Source organism: Argentina anserina, chromosome 6 (genome assembly GCF_933775445.1).
Source record: "Argentina anserina chromosome 6, drPotAnse1.1, whole genome shotgun sequence".
NCBI lineage: Eukaryota > Viridiplantae > Streptophyta > Magnoliopsida > Rosales > Rosaceae > Argentina > Argentina anserina.
In genome coordinates this window covers 33,207,640-33,235,214 of record NC_065877.1, presented here as the reverse complement: position 1 = coordinate 33,235,214, position 27,575 = coordinate 33,207,640, and the positions used below count along the sequence as shown (strand labels likewise).

General features: G+C 37.1%; 2 protein-coding genes across 6 annotated transcripts; both read left to right on the top strand.

Moving 5' to 3' along the window:
• The first annotated feature begins 1,332 nt into the window (after positions 1–1,332).
• On the top strand, positions 1,333–21,527 carry LOC126800632 (protein SWEETIE). Of its 3 annotated transcripts, XM_050528021.1 has the most exons (48): positions 1,333–1,601; positions 1,812–2,019; positions 2,253–2,359; positions 2,776–3,012; positions 3,127–3,216; positions 3,330–3,417; positions 3,507–3,571; positions 4,563–4,667; positions 5,197–5,286; positions 5,422–5,502; positions 5,650–5,718; positions 7,037–7,162; positions 7,757–7,860; positions 8,072–8,204; positions 8,341–8,447; positions 9,174–9,284; positions 9,470–9,637; positions 9,857–9,943; positions 10,147–10,240; positions 10,470–10,538; positions 10,619–10,741; positions 10,827–10,895; positions 10,983–11,087; positions 11,329–11,417; positions 11,905–12,061; positions 12,172–12,321; positions 12,518–12,567; positions 12,688–12,787; positions 12,897–12,953; positions 13,042–13,109; positions 13,247–13,340; positions 13,516–13,709; positions 14,146–14,290; positions 14,393–14,461; positions 14,961–15,017; positions 15,205–15,291; positions 15,397–15,525; positions 15,681–15,884; positions 15,989–16,450; positions 16,979–17,044; positions 17,525–17,622; positions 17,729–17,822; positions 18,019–18,157; positions 18,883–19,193; positions 19,273–19,407; positions 19,503–19,667; positions 19,757–19,882; positions 20,579–21,527. In XM_050528021.1, exons 1-48 carry the CDS (start codon positions 1,431–1,433, stop codon positions 21,512–21,514), a joined length of 6,789 nt encoding a protein of 2,262 aa, XP_050383978.1. In that variant the 5' UTR covers positions 1,333–1,430; the 3' UTR covers positions 21,515–21,527. The 3 variants fall into 3 exon arrangements, with proteins under 3 accessions (XP_050383978.1, XP_050383979.1, XP_050383980.1); XM_050528022.1 differs by lacking the exons at positions 1,333–1,601; positions 1,812–2,019 and having other exon boundaries at positions 2,295–2,359; positions 2,825–3,012; XM_050528023.1 differs by lacking the exons at positions 1,333–1,601; positions 1,812–2,019; positions 2,253–2,359 and having other exon boundaries at positions 2,865–3,012; positions 3,124–3,216.
• A 712-nt stretch (positions 21,528–22,239) lies between these two features.
• LOC126800633 (NADPH-dependent diflavin oxidoreductase 1) lies at positions 22,240–27,392 on the top strand. Of its 3 annotated transcripts, XM_050528024.1 has the most exons (14): positions 22,240–22,296; positions 22,543–22,621; positions 23,514–23,699; positions 23,797–23,874; positions 23,957–24,061; positions 24,155–24,246; positions 24,340–24,524; positions 24,777–24,874; positions 24,963–25,040; positions 25,121–25,231; positions 25,548–25,667; positions 26,007–26,126; positions 26,212–26,428; positions 26,523–27,392. In XM_050528024.1, exons 3-14 carry the CDS (start codon positions 23,559–23,561, stop codon positions 27,050–27,052), a joined length of 1,875 nt encoding a protein of 624 aa, XP_050383981.1. In that variant the 5' UTR covers positions 22,240–22,296; positions 22,543–22,621; positions 23,514–23,558; the 3' UTR covers positions 27,053–27,392. The 3 variants fall into 3 exon arrangements, with proteins under 3 accessions (XP_050383981.1, XP_050383982.1, XP_050383983.1); XM_050528025.1 differs by lacking the exons at positions 22,240–22,296; positions 22,543–22,621 and adding an exon at positions 22,641–23,437 and having other exon boundaries at positions 23,527–23,699; XM_050528026.1 differs by lacking the exons at positions 22,240–22,296; positions 22,543–22,621; positions 23,514–23,699; ... (4 more) ...; positions 24,777–24,874; positions 24,963–25,040 and having other exon boundaries at positions 25,216–25,231; positions 25,548–25,678.
• The last annotated feature ends 183 nt before the right edge of the window (positions 27,393–27,575 follow it).

The following is a 27,575-nucleotide window of genomic DNA, read 5'->3' as shown; positions in this document are numbered from 1 at the left end:
CTCTTTGACATATACTGATATGGTTGAGAACAAGGACTAAAATATTCATAATTTCCTCGATATTTCCGTGAAAGTTTCCATTTTTCGGCATATGGATATATTTGTTACATACCAAACATTTTTGATGGAAAATTTTGAAATTTCCCGATATATCCGGTTCCCGATATTTTCATAATATCGCCACGTGTCAAGCCAACTTCAAATAAAATAAAAAATTACTAGTTAGGATAATCAAACATCTGATCCATCCTTTTGCAAGTACAAAGTTATAGTCAACTCTACTATACTAACTTATTGTTATATATGACTCTTTTTATTATATATTACATTACATGTCTCAACATTCACCTAAAATTGAAATAAAACCGAACTAGTTGTTGAAGGGAATTGAGACCCTTTGGTATAGGAGGTAGCAATGATGAACCTTACTCTTATGTTGAAAATTCAACATGTCTTATCAACCATTTTATTCTCTAATGAGATGTAATCAAGTGAAAACATATGGAAACAATCTGATGCACAATCTTCACAAAGCTATGGTTATGGTCAAAGTCGAGAAATGTTTGATCCAAACGAAAACTACCAGTATTACAACTCATAGTTAATCACTTACGACTCCTATGGTTGACATATAAGTCGGTATATGAGAAATTAGAAATGGGATGTATCATTTAATGACTATTTTTCACAATATATTTAGAATTTTACTCAAATACATGATGAAGATAGTAGAAATTTTGTACCTCATAGATCCTTTATGTGGTTATAAATCACTCATGTATTTTTATGTTTAATATATTATATGTAAATAAGGTGTGATAAGCTAGCCTCCTTTTAGGTAAATACATGTATATATATTAAGTATATTTTTAATAATGCTCGACGATTATTTCACCTCAAATTACTATAACTCACTATAAAATTAATAGTTATATAATAATTTCTTATGACATATAGTAGATAATTGATCAAATAAACATTTCTCAAAATTTCATTCAAAATTTCCATGTTTTTATATAAATTTTCATCAATCTACTTAATTATTTTTAAAATCAAAATTTGTCTGAAAATTTAAAATTTTAAATCATTGATATTTCCGTTCTTATTACCGATAATTTATTCCTTAGTTGAGAATAAGAAGATATTCATAATGGATTTTGAGCATAAATAGGTGAATTTCCTCATAAAACCATTTTGTATAGAAAGTTCGCAGTGAACTTTCGTCATAAACCATTTTGTGAGAAAAAGAACTTGGACCTGTATGACCCGACCCGACTCGACTCTTTAATCTCCTCCATCTTTGTTCTGCATCTCAATTGGAGTGACAAACTGTCTGCCTTCTGTTACTAATTGCACCAAATGCTTGAGATCAAATCCCAGACCTCTCTCTCTGCTATCTTCTTCTTCTTCTTCCTCATTTGATCACTCTAATGGCGGCGAAGAAGAATCTCAAAGATAACCTCCTCCCGCTCTCTCAGTTCGGCGTCTTGGTCGCGCAGTTGGAGTCCATAGTCGCCTCCGCCTCCCAGAAGCCACCGGAGCCTCTCCTCTGCTTCGATCTCCTCTCCGATCTCATCTCCGCCATCGCCGTTGAGCCCAAGGTCACTCCCTCTCTCTCTCTCTCTCTCTCTCTCTCTCAGCTCCACTCTTCTCACACTCCTCGCTACTAGATTCACACTGCTTTGCTTTCTAGCTCAGTCGCATTTCGGATTTTGATTCATAGCTTTCCTCACCGTACTATTGAGATTGAACTAGTGAGAAATTTGGATTTGAAATTTTATGTTGTTTGTGTGGCAATGGTGAATTTGCAGGAGTCGATTTTGTTGTGGCAGAGGAAATGCGAGGATGCGCTTTACTCACTGCTGGTTCTCGGAGCTCGGCGGCCGGTGAGGCATTTGGCTTCAGTGGCCATGGCCAGGGTTATATCCAAGGGAGATAGCATTTCGATATACTCGAGAGCCAGCAGTCTCCAAGGATTTCTTTCTGATGGGAAGAAGTCTGATCCTCACAAAGTAGCTGGTTTGTTGAATTCACTGGACCTCATGCTGCATTTGTTTTGTTTCTATTCTAGTGTAGAATTGATGGTTTAAGATATTCGGCACCATTGTTTGTATGCTGTTTCGTATTGTCAGGCGTGATTAAGTTAGTGAATTATGAGTTTAAGATGTAGAAAGATTTGTGAATTATGCTCCATTGGCCTTTATATATATATATATATAATTTTAATTGTTATTTCAAATGCATTACTGTAGGGGCTGCTCAATGCCTAGGAGAATTATACCGATATTTTGGTAGGCGAATCACGTCGGGTTTACGTGAGACGACTATGATTGCCACAAAGCTCATCAGATTTCATGAGGTACTTAGACCACATCTGTGACTCCTTTTGTATTATAGATTGGTGTTGTCTTTCTATCATCTACATCATTCCCCAAAGGATAAAATTATCAATAAGAAATAATTGGGAGAATAGAGCGTACTTGTGATTCTATGCATCAGTTGGAAAATATTGCATTTGAATTATGATATGTCCCGCTGATTTTTTTTAATAATAATTTATATAATATCACTTATGGCTATAAAGAACCTAACATCTTTGGGTAACTAATTGGACATCCTAGTTACTAATTTGCTTCTTATACAAAGTGGTCACTAAACTATACTCAGATTTAAGTATATTGTTAGCTGATGGCAATCTTTTCTATTTTTTGTTTGTGTTGGTATTTATCCTTGTTTTTTGTATTACACCTCTGATTTTAATTGTATGTTATTTAGGAATTTGTGAGACAAGAGGCTTTATATATGCTTCAAAATGCTTTGGAAGGTTCTGGTGGTAGTGCTGCTGCTTCAGCATATACCGAGGCTTTTCGTCTCATCATGCGGTTTGCTGTTGGTGATAAATCATTTCTTGTCAGAATTGCTGCTGCAAGATGTTTGATGGCATTCGCAATTATTGGAGGACCGGGTTTAGGGGTGGGAGAGCTTGACAATTCAGCCTCTTTCTGTGTTAAGGTAGATGTATTTCTTGCAAATTTTTCCATGTTGGACTTTTGCCATTGTTTTTTCTATCTTTCAGATGCTAATGTAATAGTTCTCTACTTATCAATTTATCCCTGCTTATAGTAGGCCCTTGAGGATCCTGTTTCATCTGTCCGTGATGCATTTGCTGAAGCATTGGGTTCACTGCTTGCTCTTGGAATGAATCCTGTTGCACAGGTTTGTATATGTACATGTGGCTTTCTTCATACTTTAGACTTGTCATCTAGTTTGTTAAAGATCCAACTGCAGTTTGTTATGAACTAGGTCTCAAAGTTTATATCTATACCTAGGTTCAACCAAGAGGGAAGGGACCTCTTCCTCCAGCAAAGAAACTAGAAGGTGGTTTGCAAAGGCATTTAGCGTTGCCTTTCGCAAAAGGTATTATGTGTTTCCCCTGTTGGTTCCTATGAATGATGTTTATGATTTAGAGGTGCATAACTCCTTTTCACATTTGTCATGATCTGCAGCAACTGGCGCTCGGTCAAAGGATGTGCGAGTTGGCATAACATTGTCTTGGGTGTTCTTCTTACAGGTAGACTTATACTTATTTCTTCTGCAAGTTATCTTCTATTGATCATGGAGGTTGTGTCATGTTTGATTACTATTGGACATAGGAGGCATCATTAACTCAGCACTGAGAAAACTGCCCAACTTGAACTTAGTCCCTATGAACACAGTGAGGAATTGCTTTGTGTTACAACCAGTGAATTAGACTTCTTTGTTTAATAGGCTATTAAGATATCACATTCTCTTAAACCCTGATACCCTACCCTAATCAGGTGAATTAGGGTCGGACTTGAACTCTATTAAGATCATTATTATCAGTATAAAATCAATGCAATATGATCAATAATTTATGAAATAAATGTCCTTTGAGCTTACAAACTAAACTATAGATTACCAACCATGGCCCTGGAGACAATTTATTGATAAAACTTATTTCCTGATTTAGGTCCAACTTCAATGTCTTAATTATCTGAATAATTATATCATGTATTGTCTTTTAAGCCTACAAATTAAATAAATTACCAACGCTGGCCCACAGAAGCTTTGTTGATAGAATTATTTGCTGCCACTTTTTATTTTGTAACTTCAGAACCAGAAACAAGCAAGTGTAATAAGTCTAATAATGGTAGATAGTGAACCAGTTATCTTTGTAGTTCCATTTAAAGAAGCTGCCATTGATGTAATGTGGGCTGTGCTTTTACATGCCCCCTAAGAGGCTAATAATGAAGAGATCTTTCAGAATTCCCAAAAAATCGAACTAAGAAATGTGTGGCCAAAATTTAAAGGTAGCACTTTTGGCTCTGCAGCCAATCTGAGTGCTGACTGCTGAGCCAACTAATACCAGAACCAGAAGTTGTTGTTGGCTCAGGTAGAACGGCCCTTTTGATTTCCTTGGGTTGAGACTTTTTCAACCTGACCTTTCAGGCTGGACCATCACAGACCTAATGTGGTGTCGGTATGTGGTTATTTCTTACTTCATAGTAGTGCTTATTTGTTCTTTGAAATTGTTAATGCAGGCAATCCGTTTGAAGTACATGCATCCAGACACTGAGCTACAAAACTATGCTGTTCAGGTTATGGACATGCTTCGTGCTGATGCTTCTGTTGATGCCTACACTCTGGTATTCTTCAAACAAATTCTTGGGCTTTTAATTAACTCTTTCATTTGATGCATATTTTGTTGCACCTCACCCTTCAACCTTTATATGGTAATGAGTTTTTTGCTTCTATCATGGTTGCTTAAAACACCCTTATATTAGGGGCTAGGGGTACATATTTTGTGTGTGAAATGTTTAAATATATTGGTCGTTTTAAAATTTGAACAAGTACTATTATGGATTGGCTTTAGTACATCAAATAAGTACTGGTGGTGCTGTCTAGACATTACTGTAACTTGAATGAATGAAGCAATTAATAATTTAACTTCCTATCTCTTTAGTTGCAACATAAGGATACAGCAGTACAATTTCGATGCATTTGAATATAACTTAAAAAGCACGAACTATTTTGTTATATTGTCCAAAATCTGTACTCGGAACTAACCAAAAAAATATAATGACTACATGGGTTGCTCATATTGTCAAGAGATTTCATGTTCTTAAATGTAAAGCTACTGAAATTTCTCTCTTTTCTGTTTTTTTTTTACCCAAGGCTTGTGTTCTCTATATCCTTCGTGTTGGTGTTACCGATCAGATGACAGAGCCTACCCAGAGGAGTTTTTTGGTTTTCCTTGGACAGCAGGTGTGCTAAATTGATTCGGTTTTGTTTTCATTGTCATAGAGCTGTTCTCCTTTCAAATAATACTACTGTTGCCCACATAAACTCCCCACTTCTATCCATCTTTTTTTAAAGTGGAAATGTTGATGAAAATTGCAGCTTATGTCTCCTGATGCCAGTCCTTCCATGAAAATTGCTGGTCTACGTACGGTCTCATATACCCTAAAAACTCTGGGAGAGGTAAGTGTGACTTTAATTATATGTTTGGATTCTGTTTTTTAGTTTCTGGTAATGATGATGACATGAACTTTTCTGTTAAATTGTGCCATGACTTAAATTTTCATTTGATATCTTGAACATTTATTTTCTGCTTCCATCTGTTTGCAGGTTCCAGTTGAGTTCAAGGAAGTACTTGACGATACTGTTGTTGCAGCAGTATCTCATTCTTCTCAACTTGTAAGCGCAAGATGTTGATTTTTGAATCTTGAACATCTTTGAAGAATAGTTGCTCTTATTATCTCCATAATGGTCGGCTCAATACGTCCATTGGTTTTGATTAGTTCAATACCTTAACAGTTATGGAATCGGCTGAAATTTTGTGGAGATGATCTATACGTTATTACCAAGATATTGGACGGTGGAGATGTGAAATCTCGATCGAAAAGTTGGTCAAAAATACAAATCCGTACCTTAAGCTAAGATAAGGACCTCCTTATGGGAAAAGCCTTGTACGGTGCAGATTCAGCAATTCCGGCCACTGGGGACAAGCAACGACGGCGGCGACCATCACAGCCGCACTCCCCTCCCCCCGGCGCTCCTGTCTGTGCCAGAATCTCGAAATCTCCGCACGGTGCCTAGAAACTTGAAATTTCGAGATTCCGGCCGGTATAGACAAGAGCGCCGGGAGGAGGGGAGTGCGGCTGTGCTGATCGGCGCCGTCGTTGAGCGTCGCCGGTGGCCGGAATCGCCGAATCCGCACCGTACAGACGTCCGCAGCCAGAAGCCCTATATGTATATATATGCGTTCTTGGTTAAGGACGTCCGGATTTGGCTGTTCCAGCCACTGGCGACGCACAATGACGGTGCCGAGCAACACAACCGCACTCCCCTCCTCCCGACGCTACTCTCTGTGCCGGCCGGAGCTCCAGCGCCGGCCTACTCTCGGAATCTGCAGATTTCTGGAAATTTCCCAAAAAACTTGATTTTTCCAGAAATCTCAGATTACAGGAGGAGTAGGCCGGCATTGGAGCTCCGGTCGGCACATGGAGGAGCGCCGGGAGGAGGGGAGAGCGGCTGTGCTGGTCAGCGCCGTCGTTGCGCGTCGCCGGTGGCCGAATCCGGATGGTCTGGACCTCCAGAGCTGAGATTTTCTGTATATATATTCTGAAATAATATATCAGAAAGATGAAGGTGTTTCGTGAAACAAGGGTTTATATTGTATAAAACAGGTCTTTGGATAAAAATTGTCCAGAGACCATAGGACTCCATGTACCGTAGTTGTATTGGCGTATTATTGAGGGTCAAATTATCATCACAAGGATTATCTTAATGATAGAGGATGCAAGTTTGACTCCCAAACTTTCTTAGACATGTAATATTTATGAATTGGCATATCTTATTTCTCCCGTTTCTTTTTACAAGAAAAGTTGCATGAGCTTAAGGTTAAAGTTAAACTGTCATCCATATGATAATTGTTCCGTTTGCATGTTTTGTTACTTTTTTATTTATATATTCACTTCTCTCTGATAAATTCTAACTGATAATCATTGGTCAGGTACGAATTGAGGCTGCTTTGACATTGCGTGCACTGGCTGAGGTTGACCCCACCTGTGTTGGTGGTTTAATTTCGTATGGGGTGACCATGTTGAATGCTTTGAGAGAAAATATATCATTTGAAAAGGTAATATGTTGCATTCACTTGTATGCTGAATGCCAACTTCTTTTAGTCTTAAATTAATTCCGAGTATAAATGGTGTTTCTACCACTCCTCCTGTTACAATATATATGGTGTAAAACAGAAGTCACTCAACACTATGTGAACATTGCAATTACCACAAAACAGCTAACGAGAAGAACATATGGAACTGCCTCTGATCCTCATTTCAAGTTTGTTTAGACCGAGTTCCCCTAGCATATAAAAACTTAACTGCCTCCTACTTTACTTGCATGGTTTGCCTGTTAAGATAGCAGTCTATTGAATGAGTTGAGATGGTGGTGTATTTTCTTCTTTATGCTTTCATGTATAGTCTACCTAGTAAACTAGCACGCTGTCCTGTTGTTTTGGTCCTTTTTCAGGTGTTTTAACTTGATTCTGTTTTCTTCAAGTAAGAATGTGGCACAATTTATAATGAACCATTGCTTGTATGAGTTGTATCAGTGGGACAGTGGAATGTTTTAAATTGTATTAAAAGATCGGTAGCATTCTGTGGAATGCCTTTTACAGTATTTTACTTAGTTCCGGTTAAGTGACATTGCTCTTTTAAATGTTTTTCAGGGAAGCACTTTGCAGATAGAGCTCGATTCTTTGCACGGGCAAGCTACTGTGTTGGCAGCTCTGGTGTCCATTTCCCCAAAATTACCTCTTGGTTATCCTGCTAGGTAAGGGGCTCATCTTGTTCTTCATAGGTGCTATATAACACTTAACCTCTGGCTACCGATTCCTCTCTTCATCCCTGTTCAAAATTTGAAATTGTTTGGGTCTTCACGTGAATGGGAGAGATGCAATTGAGAGAGGTTGTTAGAACATGTCACCTTTTCTCTAGCTCTGTGCATGAACCATTGGTTCTGAGCTCCTAGTGTACTATTTCAGGTTGCCCAGATCAATTCTTGAAGTTTCAAAGAAAATGTTGACTGAATCCAGTCGGAATCCTTTGGCTGCTACAATTGAAAAAGAAGCTGGGTGGTTACTTTTGTCATCTCTCTTGGCATCTATGCCCAAGGAGGTATTTTTTTTTAAATATAGTTTTGTTTACCACACAACATTGAGTCCCATCACATACCCCATCAGTCGTTGAACATTTATTCTACTGTTTAACAGATTCTATTTGTAAGATAAGGTGCTATTCTTCATACATGCAGGAGCTTGAAGACCAAGTTTTTGATATTCTTTCCTTGTGGGTGTCCCTTTTTACTGGAAACCCACAAAATGAAACAAACCAAACTGGGGATTTGATATCTAGGATTCGGTAAGTGAGATTGTACTGTTCAATTATTATTTTTACCTAAAAGGATTCTCTTTATGTGATATGTGTCTATGTAATCTATAGTTCTAGGATCCTTGCTCACATTCAAATTTCCCTGCTTCTGCCTTTCGAAGCTGAGTCTTTCAAGTTTTTATCTGTTGAAGTACAATTGAACTGTCTTAGTCAATTTAGGGCTAAGACGTGACATAACTAGTACTTCTTGAGTGGTTAGTAAATTTTTGTCAATGCTTTTGCTTGGACCACATATATAATTCAGTTTAACTTTTGTTGTCAAGTGATTGTTCTGAAATGCACTAGAAATTTAATGTCTGGTATTTCTTTCTAATCTGTTATAGTTAGGGCCCTATTTTTTTTCCCAGATATGTATATCTTGATTGAACAGTGTCGAGAGTACTATCACTTGACATTCATCAACTTAATCATATCTATATTTCACAATTTGGTTTGTCTTACAAACCATTGATGTAAGTATGACGTATAACCCTGCACTAGCCATCTGCCACTGGTCACGTGTAAATCTTGATCTGTGGCTATTGGTCTTCCCCATTGTGGCTGTCTCAAAACTCTGTTGTGATTGTTTTTTTTTCTTCAACGAAATTGATAATCTTATACTATTAAAATGCAAAAACGCATACAAAGTGAGTAATTTTCTTTTCCTTTTTTTTCTGATTAATTATACATCTTGACTTTCAACTTTTCCTTTTGTAGCATGTGGTCTGCTGCAATTGATGCACTCGCATCATTTTTAAGATGCTTTCTTTCCCATGATGCTAAGAATAATCGGATTTTGCTTCAACCTGTGCTTGTATACCTAAGTAGGTACGTTCCGTTTGCAAATCCCTCTCAATTATATGTTATCCTAATTCATTCAATGAAAGGCTGGCTCTAGAGCTTGAATATTTTGCTAATTGATAGATAGACACATTGAGTGTGCTTCAGCTTGGGGCTTTGAACATGAGGCTGATACTTTTGCATATGGCTTAAACATATATTTTGGAATGCAGGGCTTTGTCCTACATATCATTGATAGCTGCCAAAGAACTGCCAAACGTGAAGCCTGCTCTGAATATATTCATTATCAGGACACTGATAGCTTATCAGTCTCTTCCTGATCCAATGGCATATAAGAATGAACACCCCCAGATTATCCTAATTTGTTCAAGTCCATTCAGGTAATCATTAATTACCTAGTTCATTCCTGCATTACTCTGCATTTGATTTAATTTTACATTTTTTTGTGAGGCAATAGGAAGTATCAGTCCTCCCTGATATATATAAAGTTTATATACAGATATATATTATATGAATTTCTCTATAATCTAAATTTTGGATTTGCTTTTTCTTATATTTGTCTACTGACAATGCTTGTTTGTACTTGTTGTATATAAAAGAGAGGCTTTTGGATGTGAAGAAAGTTCATGCTTGAGGTTTCTGTTAGACAAGAGAGATGCGTGGTTAGGTCCTTGGATTCCTGGAAGGTGCTCTACACTTGTTCTTCTAATGCCCACCCCTTTAAATGAACTTGTAATTACATTTGGTCAAAGTTTGTTAGATAATGCCTTGTACCATTAAACATGGCATCATGTACTTTTAAGCAAACTTGCAGTACTCTCTTATCATTTTTTCTTTTGAATTTTGAATTTTGGAGGTAATTGTTTGTTTGTTAATTGTGTTTACTTAGGGATTGGTTTGAAGATGAACTTCGTGCTTTTCAAGGCGGAAAAGACGGACTTATGCCCTGTGTCTGGGAGAATGAGGTTTCTAGCTTTCCTCAGGTAATAGTTATCTCTGTCTAGTTGCTGATTTGCTTACTGTCTCAACAGTTTTATTTCCTTTTTTAGTTTCTCTAAATATAATGAACTTGTCAATTTAACCAATGCATGCGGAGAAAGACTTGTTTCTGGAAATATTGGTATATAGTTCCTGAAGTATTCTTTTGCTTCATAGTTTTCATTATGTGTTTCACTTAAGTTTATAAGCTAAGAAACCTACTTGACCTTGAAGCCGGAACCAGTAAACAAGACATTGGTGAACCAGATGCTCCTCTGCTTTGGAGTCATGTTTGCATCTCAGGTAGGGAAATGTGGCATATTGACATTAGCTTCTGATGACTGGTTAAATGATTATTAACATCAGTTGGAATTTTATCTCAGGATAGTGGTGGGATGTTGTCACTTCTTGTAATGATTGAGCAATCTTTGAAAGCTGGACGAAAGCAACCATGGCATGCAGCTAGTGTGACCAATATATGTGTGGGCTTACTCTCGGGATTCAAGGTGCTTGTTTTCCTATCTGATATAATTACACAATAGCATGGTTTGCTAGGACTAATCTTATTTGATGTTTATTTGCTTTCTTCAGGCCTTGCTTTCCTTGCGTTCCCAGCCATTAGCACTTGATATACTAAATTCAGCACAGGCTATATTTCAGGTGCCCAATGGTCATATTTATAGTATGCTTTGGTCAGGAATTGCCTGCCTGATGCCATCTTACTGACGTTTGTAATCTTATTTACAGAGTATTCTAGCAGAGGGTGATATCTGTCCATCACAACGTCGGGCTGCATCAGAATGTCTTGGCCTTTTAGCTCGTCTTGGAAATGATATCTTTACAGCTAGAATGGTCAGTTGAACATTCTAATTTCAAATGCGCCTCTATATCTCTGTTTTTTAATTTTTTTTACTTGATTTAAAAGGCAGGGTCCCCCATTTTTCTTGATGACTTAAAGCCACTTTTTTCTTTCACGTTATCTTTTATAATTTGCATGCTGTGGCCGAGTGTAAATTGTTGTTCCAAATTCTAGACTCCGTTTATCTTCATCTCGCTCTCCCTCCTCTGACTCATTGTTTTCGGTGAGAAACAGACTAGATCACTGCTTGCTGACCTAACTGGAGCTACAGATTCGAACTATGCAGGATCTATTGCTTTTGCTCTGGGTTGCATTCATTGCAGGTGAGAGCCTTGGGAATAAAGTTTAGTTTTTCTGATCCTGGTCTTAGTTGCATGCACTGCTTGTACCTAGTAAATTTTAATTGCATTTGCTCTTTTGGCTGAGTTTTGCTTTATTAGTTGGGTTTGAGTATTTTCATAATTGTAATGGTCCTGAATAGCTACTTTTGTGTCATAATTGTTCATAGATAGTTATTTATAGCTCTCAAATGATGCTTACAAGTTGCACTAGCTGCCAAGTTTGTCATGGAAATTACTAATATAGATTAAGAATTCTTTAGTGCTAAGAGGATAGAAGCAAGTGCTTTTAATTGGTATAATAGGGAACATCTTATCAGACTGTACACTAGTGACTTGATAGATTTGTTTTAGATTGCTAACTAATTTTTTTTTCTTGATACAAAATGGTATAGTAATCCTGGTATGGTTTAGCTATATTCAATTGGGAAACTTGACCTTTTCTCACTGCCCTTACGCCCTTTGCCTGCAGTGCTGGAGGCATGGCACTGTCAACTTTAGTGCCTTCAACTGTTAGCTCAATTTCTTTGCTGGCTAAAAGTTCAATAGCTGGTTTACAGATCTGGTCTTTACACGGGCTTCTGTTAACCATAGAAGCTGCTGGCTTGTCCTATGTATCTCAAGTTCAGGTAAATTATGTTTTTTTTATGACTGTTGGATTTTGTTGCTAGAGCATACAGTGATTTCAATGTTTGAGCGATGAACTGTTAATTGGTAGTTGACTCGATGTTCTTTGCAGGCAACACTTGGCCTTGCTTTGGATATTCTTTTGTCGGAAGAGAATGGTTGGGTTGTACTTCAGCAAGGGGTTGGCCGTCTTATAAATGCTATTGTCGCTGTTCTTGGTCCTGAACTTTCCCCTGGAAGTATTTTCTTTTCACGTTGCAAGGTATCAAATATATATATTTATTGTCCATTGTCTTTGCCAAAAAGCTTGTATTATATCACCAATGCAGTTGGACTTGCTATATCCCAAGACATTCTTACTGAAAATTGTGAATGCTCAACAAAATTACTGTCTGACTTCTTTTCAGTTGTACAGTACATAAATTCAAGTGTTTGATACAAGAATTTATTGTCTGCAGTCAGTTGTTTCAGAGATAAGCTCTGGCCAAGAAACAGCGACATTGCTTGAGTATGCTATCCACATTTTTGCCCCTTTTCTGTTTCTCATAATTTATTTTATCTGCAATCTTTTGTTGTGTTTTTGTTTAAAAAAAGTTGGCTCCATCAAAAACCTCTATCATGCTTGTAGGAGTGTTCGCTTTACTCAACAACTTGTACTATTTGCACCACAAGCCGTGTCTGTGCACACTCATGTCCAAACTCTTCTTCCTACTTTATCCTCAAGACAGGTTTACTTTCATTATTCTTGTGATTATTCTTGTTCTTACTCCTATATGCAATTTCTGACTCTCTCTCTCTCTCTCTCTCTCTCTCTCTCTCTCTCTCTCTTCTAAGCAGCCAGTTTTGAGGCATCTTGCTGTTTCCACTCTTCGGCATCTTATTGAGAAAGATCCGGTATGACCTCATCTTATTACTTTGTGTCTTCAAATTCATAAGTCTTTCCATTATAATTCAGATCCAGTGATGATACTCTTCTATACAGGTATTCGTTGTCGACGAGCAAATAGAAGATAAATTATTTCAGATGCTGGATGAAGAAACTGATTCCGAGTATGTTAAGAATACTACGATGTCCTTAATTAACCAATCTATATGGTGTTCTGAGAGAGAGAGAGAGAGAGAGAGAGAGAGAGAGAGAGAGAGTTTTCCCCTATATGGTCGTGGTTTAAACTATTTGTATCTTGTAGGATTGGTGATCTGGTGCGGACCACAATTATGCGATTGCTACATGCATCAAGCCCTTCACGTCCATCTCATTGGATGTCAATATGCCGTAGTGTGGTGAGTTCAAATTATCAGGAAGTTTCCGTAATGGTTTAAATTGTGGAATAAATGATACAAGGAAAACTATTTGGAGTATCAATATCCACTGATAGATACCATCGCTTCTAGATGTCTAATTGAGAATCGGAACATGTTCTTATCATTAATACTTTATTTTACTGTCAACCCTCAGGTTCTTGCCACATCAATGAGAAATGCTGATGCCATTAACGGATTAGGAAATGATCTTGTGGGTGCAGAGGGTGGCCCAAGTTTAAATTCTGGAGAAGATGATGATAACATGGTTTCTGGCTCTAAAGGCTCATCCGAATTTAGTCTCAGCAGGGATAAGCACCTCAGATATCGAACCAGAGTTTTTGCTGCTGAGTATGTGATGATATTTTCCATGCATTATCTGAAATGATAGACTCAATTCATTGTACACATGAACACTCACACATGTCCCAGACTGCACACATGGGATAAATGCACCCTAAGCGAGATTCCACTGGGCAGATTTTTTTTTTGTAAAGGAATAAACAAAAGTAGTGGAAGCATTGTAAACTTTATTTTGTGGGAATAAATTCTAAGGTGCAATTTAAATCAGATAAGAGAAATTACATTGAGCATCTAATTTTAAAGCCAATATAGTGTAAGATCTAGAAGAAAGATGTAAAAGTGCTTGGTCTGTTCTTAAAGAGGGATCTGATACCCTCATGGGTTTGAAACTTACCATCTGATGAACCCACCAAAAAAATTTACCAAGAGATCACTTAAACTTCTCATATGTTTCATTTGATTACTCACTAAATTTTGTATGTAGGTGTTTGGGTTACCTACCTGGAGCTGTTGGAAAGAATGCAGCTCATTTTGATCTCGGTTTGGCAAGGGATCAATCTACTAATGGACGAGCTTCTGGTGAATGGCTTGTTCTCCACATACAAGAACTTATAGCACTTGCTTATCAGGTACTGGATGTGAAGTTATTTGTGGTTTATTATATTTTTTTGACATATAAGTACCCCAAAATATGTTAACTTTGAGTTTCTTGTTTTCTTATATTGTCATAGATAAGCACAATCCAGTTTGAAAATCTGCAGCCAATTGGTGTATTACTTCTGAGTACGATTATAGATAAGGTAACTATGTCCTGGACATGCTAATTCTGGTAATATCTGTCCCACCAGAACACATAGTTAAGGTGATGTATTGTCGATTTGAATTTTAACAATTCGAACCTCCCCAATTAGTCAATAAGGAGAAAAGAACCTCAAATGTCGGCATACAGGGGTTGTTAACTCTAAATAATTTTAAAATATAGTCTGATGTTGTTAGGGATCTACATAACTAGCAAGATGGTGTACAATTGCTACATGTATATCGTTAGTGTAAAAAAGGATCAGTAAATACTGTCAGGGCTTGTTTGAGCTCTTACATGCCTTGCCCTGTTTATCATTTTCCAGAATGTCAAAGAACATATAGCTTTAATCTAATTGGAAAAATATGCGCTTTATTGATACTTGTCTGTATGTATTTAACACAACATATATTCAGATACTCTAATTTTGGTTCGTAACTTGCGCTTTAAAGTTCCTTGAATGTTTTTGATTTGTGGTGCTAATCAAATGCTGGATGCAGTTCGAGAGGACTCCTGACCCGGAGCTTCCAGGGCACCTCTTACTGGAACAGTATCAGGTACAATAGGTTCCCAGGACTACATGTTGATTTGCAAACTGATGTGTTTAACCTCCATGATAGCTTGGAGAGACTATGATAAGAAAATTGTTGTTTACTTTCTCTTTCGGTTTTTCTTTTTGATGGAGGAAAAGGTGTTTTTGCAGTTGAATTTTCTATGCACTAATCTATGCTTTATGTGATTTAGGCTCAGCTAGTGTCTGCTGTCCGCACTGCTTTAGACTCTTCCTCTGGTCCTATTCTCTTGGAAGCAGGCTTCCAGTTGGCTACAAAGGTTCTCTATGATAATAAACCTGTTTGTCATTTTTTCTACTAGTGATCCCTTTGCCAATTAAATTGTGAGCGGCAATGTAATTTGAAATGAATTTTGGGAATGCAGATATTCACAAGTGGAATGATTGAAGGTGATCAGATTGCTGTTAAGCGCATATATTCTTTGATTTCGCGACCATTGAATGACTTCAAGGACCTTTATTATCCTTCATTTGCAGAATGGGTTTCGTGCAAGGTTTTAATATTTCATTGCTATCCAATTTCTTCTTCTTATTCTATAATTGTATGACTCCACTTTGCTTTAGTTGCTACCGTTATTAATAAAAATGATGAAATGCCTTTCCTTGTATATAGACGAATCTAATTATTATTATTATTATTTTTTAATAGATTAAGATTAGACTTCTTGCTGCACATGCCTCTCTCAAATGTCACACATATGCATTCTTGAGGAGACATCAAACTGAGGTTCCAGATGAATATTTAGCACTATTACCATTATTTTCAAAGAGTTCAGACATACTGGGAAAGTACTGGATTAGAGTTTTGAAGGACTATAGCTATATTTGCTTGCGTGTGCATCTTAAAGCCAAGGTCAGCTGACTGATGGAACTGTTAACTTTCCATTTCTTTGTCATATTTTTTTCCCAATTTTTTTCTATATGTGGTTAGCATCTTATATGTTCTTCTCTTCACAGTGGAATCCTTTTCTTGATGGAATACAATCACCTCTGGTATCGTCAAAGTTGCAGCCCTGCTTGGAAGAATCATGGCCTGTAATATTGCAGGCAATTGCATTGGATGCAGTTCCTGTGAATCTTGAAGAGAACAAATATTCAAAACCCACTGACAGAATCACATCAAGAAATTGCTTATTGTCCGGACATAGTATGGTTAAACTGGAATCTGAAGACTATCAGTTTCTCTGGGGATTTGCTCTTCTTGTTTTATTTCAGGGGCAAAGTTCAACCCTCAGTGGATTGAAAAATCAAGTTTCTTTTGTGAAAGCTTATAACAGGGGAGATCCATCCAGCGAAGAATTGTCTTCCTCGGTAGTGAAGTTATTTGAAATTGTATTACCGGTCTTCCAGTTTCTGTCCACCAAAAGGTTTGCCAGTGCAGGATTTCTCAGTATGGACATATGCAATGAATTGCTTCAGGTAGCAATCCATCTCTCTTCCTCTTGTTCCTGTTACCGGTTATAGATCTAGGGTATGCACGGATATTCCTTTTTTGAAAATTTTTCATGTTCCTTATTATATTTATCTCAAAGTCGATCTCTGGATGAACTTATATATAGTATTATAATCAAAACTCAAACATGAACTCTTCCCGAAGTGGGAAAGAATTCGGATATGGTAGTGGTGCATGAATCTAGCGTATGCACATTAGTTCCCCGAAAATTCACATATTTTGTGTAATAAGAATTCAAAAGTTTTTTTTTCCTATATTAGCTCATAATAAGAGAATTAAGCATGAACACTTTGTAAAGTAAAAATAATTGGGATATAGCAGCGGTGCCATGAATCTTTACTTGTAAGTGGTAAGTGCCATGTTTCTCCTGTTTTTTGTGTGTGTTTTGTATTTTGAAGTCAATAGCTTTGTGGGCACCAGTTGACATAATTTCCAGACCATTTAGTTTATTTTAAGGACTTTGTTTACTTGGTTTCTCATTTTGTTTAATGCAGGTTTTCTCTTATTCTATATACATGGATAATTCATGGGATACCCTTTCAGTGTCTGTTCTGTCACAGGTAAAAACAGGCTTTTGAGTTTTAAATTTAGAGGCATATTTTTGCTCTTGCTTTGGTAAATAAGTTTGACGTACATCCAGCATTGTTTGTAGTGTTCTGATCTAGCACACTCAGTTGACACACAAATTCTTGTCTTTCTATTGAATTCTGTCACACATGCCATGATTCCATGACATATCTTGTTACAATTCCACTTGGCATTTTCCGGCTGCTGCAACTGTGAACATGCTTGTTTATACTCCTTATCTTTAGGCTCTATTAATGAGATCTTGTGAAGTCATAATGGGAATATTATCTATAAGGCTAATAAACATTTCTGCATGTTTAGATGTGTTATCCATATTTGCTTCACAGATGCATAAGTACACATTCACAAAATTTGAATCATAGCTTTTTTTTTTTTTTTTGAGTTTGTGCATGAATTTTCTTGAAACATTTTACTAGTAGTTTTTTTTTTCTTTTGGTGTTTTCGATCCATAGATTGTGGAGAATTGCCCCGAAACATTTTACGAACCGGAAAACTTTGCTTATCTCGCAATGGAACTCTGTTTGGCATACCTCTACAAAGTGTTTCAAAGGTACTGAGACCTACAATAACTACGTGGATTTATTTCATTTCTTCTAATAGATGTGGACCAAGTTGAAGTCTCAGTTAGCTTAAGGTTCATACTTTTTGTGTTCCAGTACAGAGGCAATATCTCTGGATAAATCCTTGGAGGATTTAATATCCTCAATACTTGTCACAGCAAAAACCCTTGTGAACAGTTTTCGACCAAAGGTCAGTAAGATGTTTCAGACTATAAGTAACCATGATTTATGTGCTTTAGTCCTAAGCTGCGTATTGTTGTTGAGTTTCGTTATGAATTTGTTTCTTTATGTTACAGAGGTATGCTTTTTTGTTTATATCAACATCTTGTCATTTTTTAGTCAACCTGTATTGATGTTTGATTTTCACCTTTCCTTTGAACATGTAGAAACAACTGGTATCTGCGGCATTGGCATTTCTTTTAATTGGTTACAAGGGAATCAGAGAAGTCTCTACTAACTTCTGCTTCTCCAGACTTATTGAATATTTCAACTGCACGAGCCTCCTGTTCAAAAGATATATTGATGGTGAGCATTTGAACAATACACTAATTTTTGTAAAGAACAAAAAAGCCTCATTCCCTGATATATAAATTGATAAAAGTAATTTAAGCATCACAACCACACCCTTCTAAATTATATTGCTTGGTCATACTCTTGCAATGATGGTTCATGTTATCAACATAAAATACTCTTTTTTTTCAGCAAAGTGTCTCTCATCTATCTGACTAGGATAGCCTTTAATTGCTTTTTTTTTTAAATTATCGCTGTGGAAAAAAAGAAGGATCACTTTAATCTAGTGTTTAGACACCATCAGTCAGCCACTCAATGTTTATATGGCTTGTTGAACAAGCTTTCTGTTTGTTTAGAATTTCTCTGATTCAGGTTCTCTAAGGACATTTGGTGCATTCTGCATCATCTGTATTTTTTGAGTTTATGTAATTATTTAACTTTGAATCTGCCTTATCTTGGGTGTTTTGGTGTGCTTTTTTTCTTTTCCAAAACAAGGTTACCAAAAGACAAAGACTAATAAAAGCAACTGCGTGTATATCAGTATAGTACTATAGTTCTACATAGCAGGAACACTATATATATATATACATAAATAGTATTCTATTTGTTTGTATGAATATATATATGTATGTGGAAGTGTACACACAAATGGGAGAAAGTATATCAACAATTTCATGTTATACTTAGCACTGGCTTCTTACTTGTAGTCATAGTTAGGCTAATCAAAATTCTTACTGCAGGTATTTGCAGTGTTGGTGATGATGGTATTCTTCAGATGAGAAAAATATTGGGAACTTGTCTGAATGAGATCACTAATTTGACCAAGGACTGCATCAAGTGTATTCAAATGTTGGAAAATAAGAGATCTGATTTGCATGCATTACTGCAAACAAAGCTTGCTTTCTCTCTTGAGCAAACTATATCATTTGCCAAGTTGTCGTACGAAATGGATTATATCAGAGATCATACAGATGGTGATTCGATGTATTATGGTATGTTTAAATATTGCACCAGATGTGTCCAAACTGTACTCACCGATTCAAGTTTACAGGTAGGTCCTTGTGCTTGTATCCCATTCTAGTTGCTTATACCAAGCATATGTGGCAACTAATGATGATTTTGGTTCACAGGTTCAACGAATTGGGATGCAAGTACTGAGAAACCTGATTCAGAAAGGCACAAATGTAGAGGATGACACTTTCTTAATGCTTTTCATTGGGGAACTTGCCAGTGATCTTTTCCTTATTATGCAGAATATGTTAAAGGTATTTCTTAATTTCCATTTGGATTTCTTCTGTAACAGATTACTCTCTTCTTCAAATTGTGGTTTTGAAAGAGTGGCACTGTGCTTTTGATACAGAAACCTGTAACTGCAGAAGCAGCATCTGTAGCTGGTGAATGTTTAGGACTTTTAGTGCTTCTGCAAACATCATCAAAATCTAGCGAATGTCAGAGAGGTTTTATGAATTTGCTTCTGGAAGCTGTTCTCGTGATCTTCAAGTCTTCAGAAGAAGGTTCTTCTCAGGTGATATATCAAGTAGCCTCTTAAATTTGAATTCCATCTCATCACAATTTGTGATTTTAATGTTTTTATGATGATGCATTATGCTATAGGAAGTCGATAAATTAAGAAGCACTGCTGTGAGACTTGTCTCTCATCTTGCTCAAGTTCCTTCCTCTGCAGTTCACTTCAAGGACGTGTTGCTGTCTATGCCTCTGACTCAACGACAGCAATTTCAGGTGTCTTTTTTTCCCCATGTTTTGTTGTTGTTTGCGCATTTCGCCCAAATAAAAGAAGAAGTGTCAATGCTACATTACTCATAAGCTTAGAATTAAAATAGGCAATGTGGCTGGAATTTATACGTATATTTTTGTATATTGGCTGCTGTTCAATTGACAGTATTTGATTTTTGCCTTCTTACTCTCAACTTAAAAATTACTTCTCTTTTTTTTGTGAAAACGGAGAATATAGAAGAAATCCTACAACTGCTATAAGCATTTTCCTCTGTTACTTTTTGATAAATGTGGTGTTTTTAAACCTTTGAGTGCGTGTCTAATTTCTCATCTTATTTCCATCTCTCTGTCAAAGTTAGTCAGCTTCGTTTTATTCAACCATTATCCTTTGTTTATTAATAAAAAATACCATAACTATTAACTGTTAGAGGGTGCTCTTTTCCTAATATATTTTTCATGTACTTTCTAACCGCATAGTTAACTTATTCATAATACTCTCCAATCTAACAATTCAGAACTTCTCAAATCCAAATCATGTTGTTGCATCAAAACGCACTGAGTTCTTGTATTCTACTATATTGATGGCTTTCAGGTCCAAAAAGATACTTTCATTTGTTCCAGAATTGCCTGGAGACTTGAGAGTCACAAGGTCTTCGTCTTGGATACATTTATATTGGCTTCCTTTTTTTTTTTTTTTTATAGGGGTTTATTCGTGCTTCTGTGTCACAAGAGCTTACTACAGCACACATGAAGCCCGCAACTCCATTTTTGGAGATAAAATTACCAGTGCCAGCCGTAGTAAGTAAAGAAACGCAGCCTCCACTACCAGCCACTACAGCAAATCGTCCTGCTTCTGATATTGAAAGAGATGAAGAGGAGGAAGAAGATGAAGATGAAGATGATTGGGATGCCTTTCAGTCTTTTCCTGCTACTACAAATGCAGCTGAAAATGACTCGAGAGTGGACGATGCTTTTGAAACACCCAACCTGGTTGAGAAAACGTCTACCTCGGAGGTGAATACAGAGAGTGATCAGTTCCATGGAGATTCTGTTTCCCAAACTCTCAACAATGTAGAGGCTACTAGCACACCAGGCCATCAAGAGGCTGGCGAGGCTGAGGTGATATCTGATTCCCTCGATGATCTGCCATCCTCGAAGGGTTTACATGTTCGGAATGTTGAGACAGACGAACCCCATGATTCCCAAACTAATGGTATTGAGGCATCTGATGATCGGAAGGAGAGAGATAATAAGTTATTATCCGGACCGGAAGTGGGAATGGGAACAGAATTGAACAAAGTTACTGAACACATGCCATCTGAACTTCATCCTATTGAGGATGCTCAAGGATCAGTTGGAATATATTCAGCACACCCTGAGCAGGGAAAGGAGAACACAGATAATATACCTTTGAAATCATTATCGGATCCTGTAAAGCTTGATGAGGAAGTAAAGGAAGCAGGGTCGAACCAAGTTATAGACCACCTACCATCTGAACTTCATCCTGTTGAAGATGCTCAAGGGTCGGTTGCACCGAATTCAGCACACAATGAGCAGGGAAAGGACAGCCCTGATAATAGACCAGCACAACCGTTCATGTATAAGGAAAACTCATGCTTACAATTCAAATCAAAATGAAGTATTCATATATGCAATGAAAGAATACTATATGAGATAATAAGGAACAAGAGAGAGGATTAAATTTATAGTCAGAGGGGTGACCTAGAGATGTACTTTTTCTCAATTTATAAATTTATATATTATCCAACTGTGGTTCATTCTGTATCCAATTTCGATGTAATACTGTAGGATATATATATATGCTCTTGGTAAAAAGCTTAATTTCCATGCTCTCAAATTTTACACTAATTGATTAGATTGGTAACTCGGATCCATTTATTTATAACAAATTTAGGTTGTCTTTGATACTATGACGATTTGTGAGGTTGTTAATCTTCTACAAATTTAGTATCTACTATTTTTCAGTTTTGCAGGTTTGATTTTGTATGGCTAGGGGTTGGGAGAAATAGAAAGCAAGGGGATACACACTATACGGATAAAAGAGTAATATGAAATGGGGTTTTTGTGAAAAGAAATGGGACTGTCATGTGGTTAGGGGTTACATTTTCTTTTAGTTAGGGGTTATATTTTGGTAATTCTACGGTGTTTCTATCTTTCTGATTTTAATGTTCTGTTACCCATTTAAGCTGTAATGGGGATCTGACGGGATGAGTTGTTAGGTTTTTGCGTTCCCATATTGAAGCTTACGTTTGAAAGGATTAGTATTATCAGAGTTCTGTGTTTCTCTTTGATTTCCTTTCAATGTTCTATTCCAGTAGCAGGCGCTTAATCATCAAGATCAGATAATATTTTAGTTTTCAGGTGAGGACTTGAAGTAAGTATTTTTGCCAAAACCAAAGGTAAGCCTTTGGATTTTGCCGGCTGAGATAGGATTCCATTACAGAAATAGGGATAATACAGACTTCTTAATCTATTAGATTTAACTTGCATATAAAATGGTGCCTTTGTTAAGTTTTCATTTTTTTGGATGGAGATTTTGTTCTGGGTTGTGTAAAATTGATTAACTAGCTGCAGCGTTTTGGATTGAATCAACAGTGGATCAACTTCGTGTTGCATAATATTTTTTGTTTTGTTTTTCATTTTAGTTTTGAGAAGTCTAGAAGGCCTGCTGCATATGTGCTAGGAGGGGGCACAAAACACAGAAGATCTGTTCACATATAGCGTGTATGATTCCTCTTCCTTGACTTAAGAGTGCTTTATTAGGATACATGCATTCAGAGATAATTTAAAGTAATCACAAGTGATACTCAATCAATTTGCTAACTTTTAACTAAATCAATATGTCAATTATTTGAAACTAGGGAATGTTCCTTCCCTGTACAACAAACAAGTCAGTAAAATCTGAAGTGCGAGACTAATCATCTTATATGCCACTTGATGTTAATACAAATGATTTTAAAAAATTTCAATGTTTGTAGTATTACATAGGTTGTGTATGTCCTTTTGATACAAAAAACAAAAAAAACAAAGGACTGTTATTAATTCAAGTGTTGTGTATAAGTTGTCCCTAATCTTTCTATAATAATGGATGAGGCAGAAATATTTGCCTTTTGGAAGTTGAAGTTTGTTGCCCCAACCTTCTCAACTGCCATAGCCAATGCCCAAGCAGTATCCAAAATCTTAATTGAAATTTTATAATCATGTTGGTTGCATTTTACGGTGAATTGAAATTGTGTTCAGCTGGGACTTATATTATTCCATGGATTTCTCAGAGCTCATTTTGCTTCTGTTTACCTCACTTATCATTCTTAGAAGCTCATATTGTCTACTACTCATACTTAAAAATACCTGTTGATTTCCATTGTTGTCTACTCACTTATCATTCCGCAGCGGAGCATTTCTTATCTTGAACAATATGGCTCCAGCTTCAATTTAACATGCATGTTATATATTTCCCTTTGCGATATATTTCCATTTGTGATCTCCATCAACCAATATGAACATACACAATAACCGCGGCGAAGCGCGGGCTTGCACCTAGTAAGCAGCTACGCTCCTTGACTGACTCCTTGTAGATTTTTTTTTTCTTCCTTTCTCTCCGGCTGGCTCTCACCAGAAAGTGACGTCAGCCTGGCGTAGTTGTCTGGCTACAGTCGGAGACATGGAAGAGAGACCGAAGAAGCTACTGATCCTCTACGCAACTGAAACCGGAAACGCCTTAGACGCCGCTGAGAGAATATGCCGCGAAGCCGAGCGCAGAGGCTGCTCTGTCCACCTCCTCTCCGTCGACCAATACGACGCCGTAAGGGCTCTTCGCTTCCATTTTGCTTCACTAATTTCTTAACAAACCAGATCTCCATTGTTCGAATAACAAAAGCTTTGCTTTTTTACTGTCTCAGAGTTGCTTGCCTCAGGAGGGCGCTGTAATTTTCGTTGTTTCAACCACAGGACAGGGTGACACTCCCAATTCCATGAAGGTCGTTTGCTTCTCAATTTCTTGTTATTATCTTTATTTCTTACTCCATCAAGTTAAGTTTTTTTTTTTAACTATATATACAGGGATTCTGGAAGTATCTATTGCAAAGAAATCTAAGTAGGCAATGGCTGGAGGGGCTTAACTATGCTGTTTTCGGATTGGGTGATTCTGGTTACCAAAAGTTCAATGTAAAACACTTTAATGTCTCTGAAGCTTTTTTTGTAGTTTTAGATGTGATTCTGTAATTTTACATGGAATGTATGTATGTTTGTTGGCTGCAGTTTGTTGCAAAGAAGCTAGACAGAAGGCTTTTGGATCTCGGGGCGAGCGCTTTTGTGGAAAGGGGTCTAGGAGATGATCAGCACCCATCGGGGTATGACTCCACTGTTTGTGGTGTTATTAGGGAAAACTTGGTTTTTATGATTTGGAATGAAAGAGTGTGATGTACATATTTTATTGTGAACAGATATGAAGCTGCTCTGGATCCTTGGATGGCATCTTTGTGGAAAATGTTGAATACAATCAGTTCCAGCTTCTTCCCAAGTGGCCCAGATTTTTTGATTCCATATGAGGATTTGATGGCTCAACCGAAAATTCGGGTTGTGTATCATGACATTGACAATGTGGACTCACCACAACCAACTGGTTCAGGTGATTTTCTTGGTTAGAGTCGCATTTTTGGTATATCACAATGATTACTTTGTTGAATATAGACAAGATGAATAATCATAAGCAGTTTTTTAAGTACTTGGGCTTTTTTCTTCCATGAGATACTTTCAAATTTGTTCCCTTCTCCCGAATGACCCTCCCAACCAAAATTTGTCATATGTTAGATATGGAGTTCATGCCTGACATGTGGTGCATCCTTCCTCATGGTTCTTATATGCGTTGTGGTTTTCTCAGACTTGAATCACATTGAGTTGCAGATTGAAAGGACTCGGAAAATGTCTGATGTAAATTATTCTCCTGACAAGAATAGGCCTGACTGCATTCTTAAACTGGTACTGTATCCTGATAAGCACTGCTACTTTGTGCTGCATGCGTTATATCATATGCATAAGCTCGACTCATTTGAACTTACCGGTGTAGGTCAAAAATCAACCATTGACTAAATCAAGTAGTAAAGATAAAGAGGTGCATCACTTCGAATTTGAGTTTGTTTCATCTGTAAGTTGCTCGGTACTTTTCTATTGTTAGTTTAACCAATATAAATCATTCTTTCCAATTGAAAATTTTATGCACATCAGGCTATTGAATATGAAGTCGGTGACGTCCTTGAGATTCTGCCTAGTCAAAATCCGGCTGCAGTAGATGCTTTCCTACTACGTTGTAATTTGGACCCTGAATCATTTATCACTGTGAGTAGTTTTCTATAATATGTGTTGATTGTAGAACGCTGTGTCTCACTTTGTAAAATCTAGTAGAAGGGAGGTATAGATGAGAAATCCAAATAGGCAGGTCAATACTTGAGTAATTGGGAAAATATTTATAAGAAAGGATGTGTTCTAACAATGGAAAGATTAAACTGGTTGGGTTAAATATATATGAATATATGATCATATGTATGATTCTTCAGCTTCTCATATTTCTTTTGATTGTTTACAGAAGTGTAATACTGTACAGTGTATGAAGGAGTTCTGTATATGATTATTAATGCAGGTTTGCTGATTTCAGGTCCATCCTTTTGATATGGAGAATCAGCTTCTTAATAATCCTGTTCCTGTCAAATTAAAAACTTTTGTTGAGTTGACAATGGATGTTGCATCAGCTTCCCCTAGACGCTACTTCTTTGAGGCAAGAATCCAGTATGTAATATTAGCAAGTTTCTTAGAGAACACCTTTTCCAGCTTATGCTACCTCCATATAATTGCTTGATTGGTTTTGCTCATCTTCTAATTGGGTATTAATTGTCAGTTATCTGTATCTTACTGTTTAGGAAATTATAGAAAGTGCTTTGAATAATATGAAAAGGTTCTGATTGGACTAAAATGGTAATGGTTAGATAGCTTTCTATCAAACTTCTTGCATCTAGAACATGTGGAATATAAGGCCTATTAACAATCAATTTAATTATTTTTAGTCATTTTATACAAATTCTGTGATCTTCATTGATTTTCCATAAATCTTTTTCAGGTTATGAGTATGTTTGCAACAGCTGAGCATGAAAAGGAAAGACTTCAATATTTTGTGTCACCTGAAGGAAGAGATGACCTATATCAATACAATCAGAGAGAACGGAGGACTGTTCTGGAGGTGATATCAAATCTAGTGATGAAGTTCTTTGCTTCCTACTTGGTGCTTTTCTTTTTCAGTAATTAAGTACATATATCTCATTCAGGTATTGGAGGATTTTCCCTCTGTTCAAATGCCTTTTGAATGGCTGGTTCAGTTGGTTCCTCCTTTGAAAACGAGGGCTTTCTCCATCTCTTCCTCCCCTACTGTTCACCCTAATCAAGTGCACTTAACAGTGAGTGTGGTATTATGGACAACACCTTTTAAAAGAAATCGAGCAGGTCTTTGCTCAAATTGGCTGGCCAAGCTTGATCCTGAACAAGGTATGACACTTTTTCTGACTTGCAATCCCGACTGTGAATGAAGCAGTGATATATGTATCACACTCTTATGTGTTATTATTTCCGTCATAAACAGGAGTTCATGTTCCAGTGTGGTTCCAAAAAGGCTCCCTCCGTCCCCCACCACCATCACTCCCTCTTATTCTCATTGGACCTGGAACTGGATGTGCACCCTTTCGTGGATTCATTGAGGAAAGAGCCATACAAAGTTTGACTGGTTTCACTGCTCCAGTCATATTCTTCTTTGGATGCAGAAATGAGGACAATGATTTCTTGTATAGAGAATTTTGGTTATCTCATTCACAAAACGACGGGGTACTTTCAGAAGCAAAGGGTGGAGGCTTTTATGTTGCCTTTTCAAGAGACAAGCCACAGAAAGTCTATGTGCAGCATAAGATGCACGAACATAGTCACAGGGTGTGGAATTTTCTGAGTGAGGGAGCTGCAATCTATGTAGCCGGGTCTTCGACGAAAATGCCATCAGATGTATTACTAGCATTCGAGGAAATTATCTCCAAAGAAAGTGGGATTCCACAGGAATCTGCAGTCAGATGGCTTAGGGCTCTGGAGAAGGCCGGAAAATACCATGTGGAAGCATGGAGTTGAATGTTGATTGTATTAAGACTGAATATTTTTTTAAGGAATATGAGAGTGAAGCACTAGAGGTTGAAATTTCATGGAACTTGGTGTTTTATACGTAACAGAGTCAATTTGAGACAGCGGAGCTCTGCTGCGCATTGGCAAAGTGATCATAGGCTAGTCCCGGCAAGTTGATCTCATTTCGTTTCAATTCTTCCGTTGGCCTTTTCTGTCGATAGAAAAGGAATCAATTATTCTGATTCATTGGTAGTTGTCACCCTCAAAGATGATAGATACTTGTATTTGTAAAAGGAAAAATACGTTATTGAGAATCTCAGTTCCTCATTTGGAATGTCATTGTGATGAATACCGTAAACTTGTGAAATTTGTTTTCGTCTTAGTATTCCAGGTAATGTCATCTCAATCGCCAACATTGTTTTTTGATTGAACTTGTCGGAAAATTCTATCGTACACCAATGTATATAATGTATCTCGACATCATGCGGCCGTCATTGACTCATTATATAGTGAATTAGGTTAGAAAAATAAG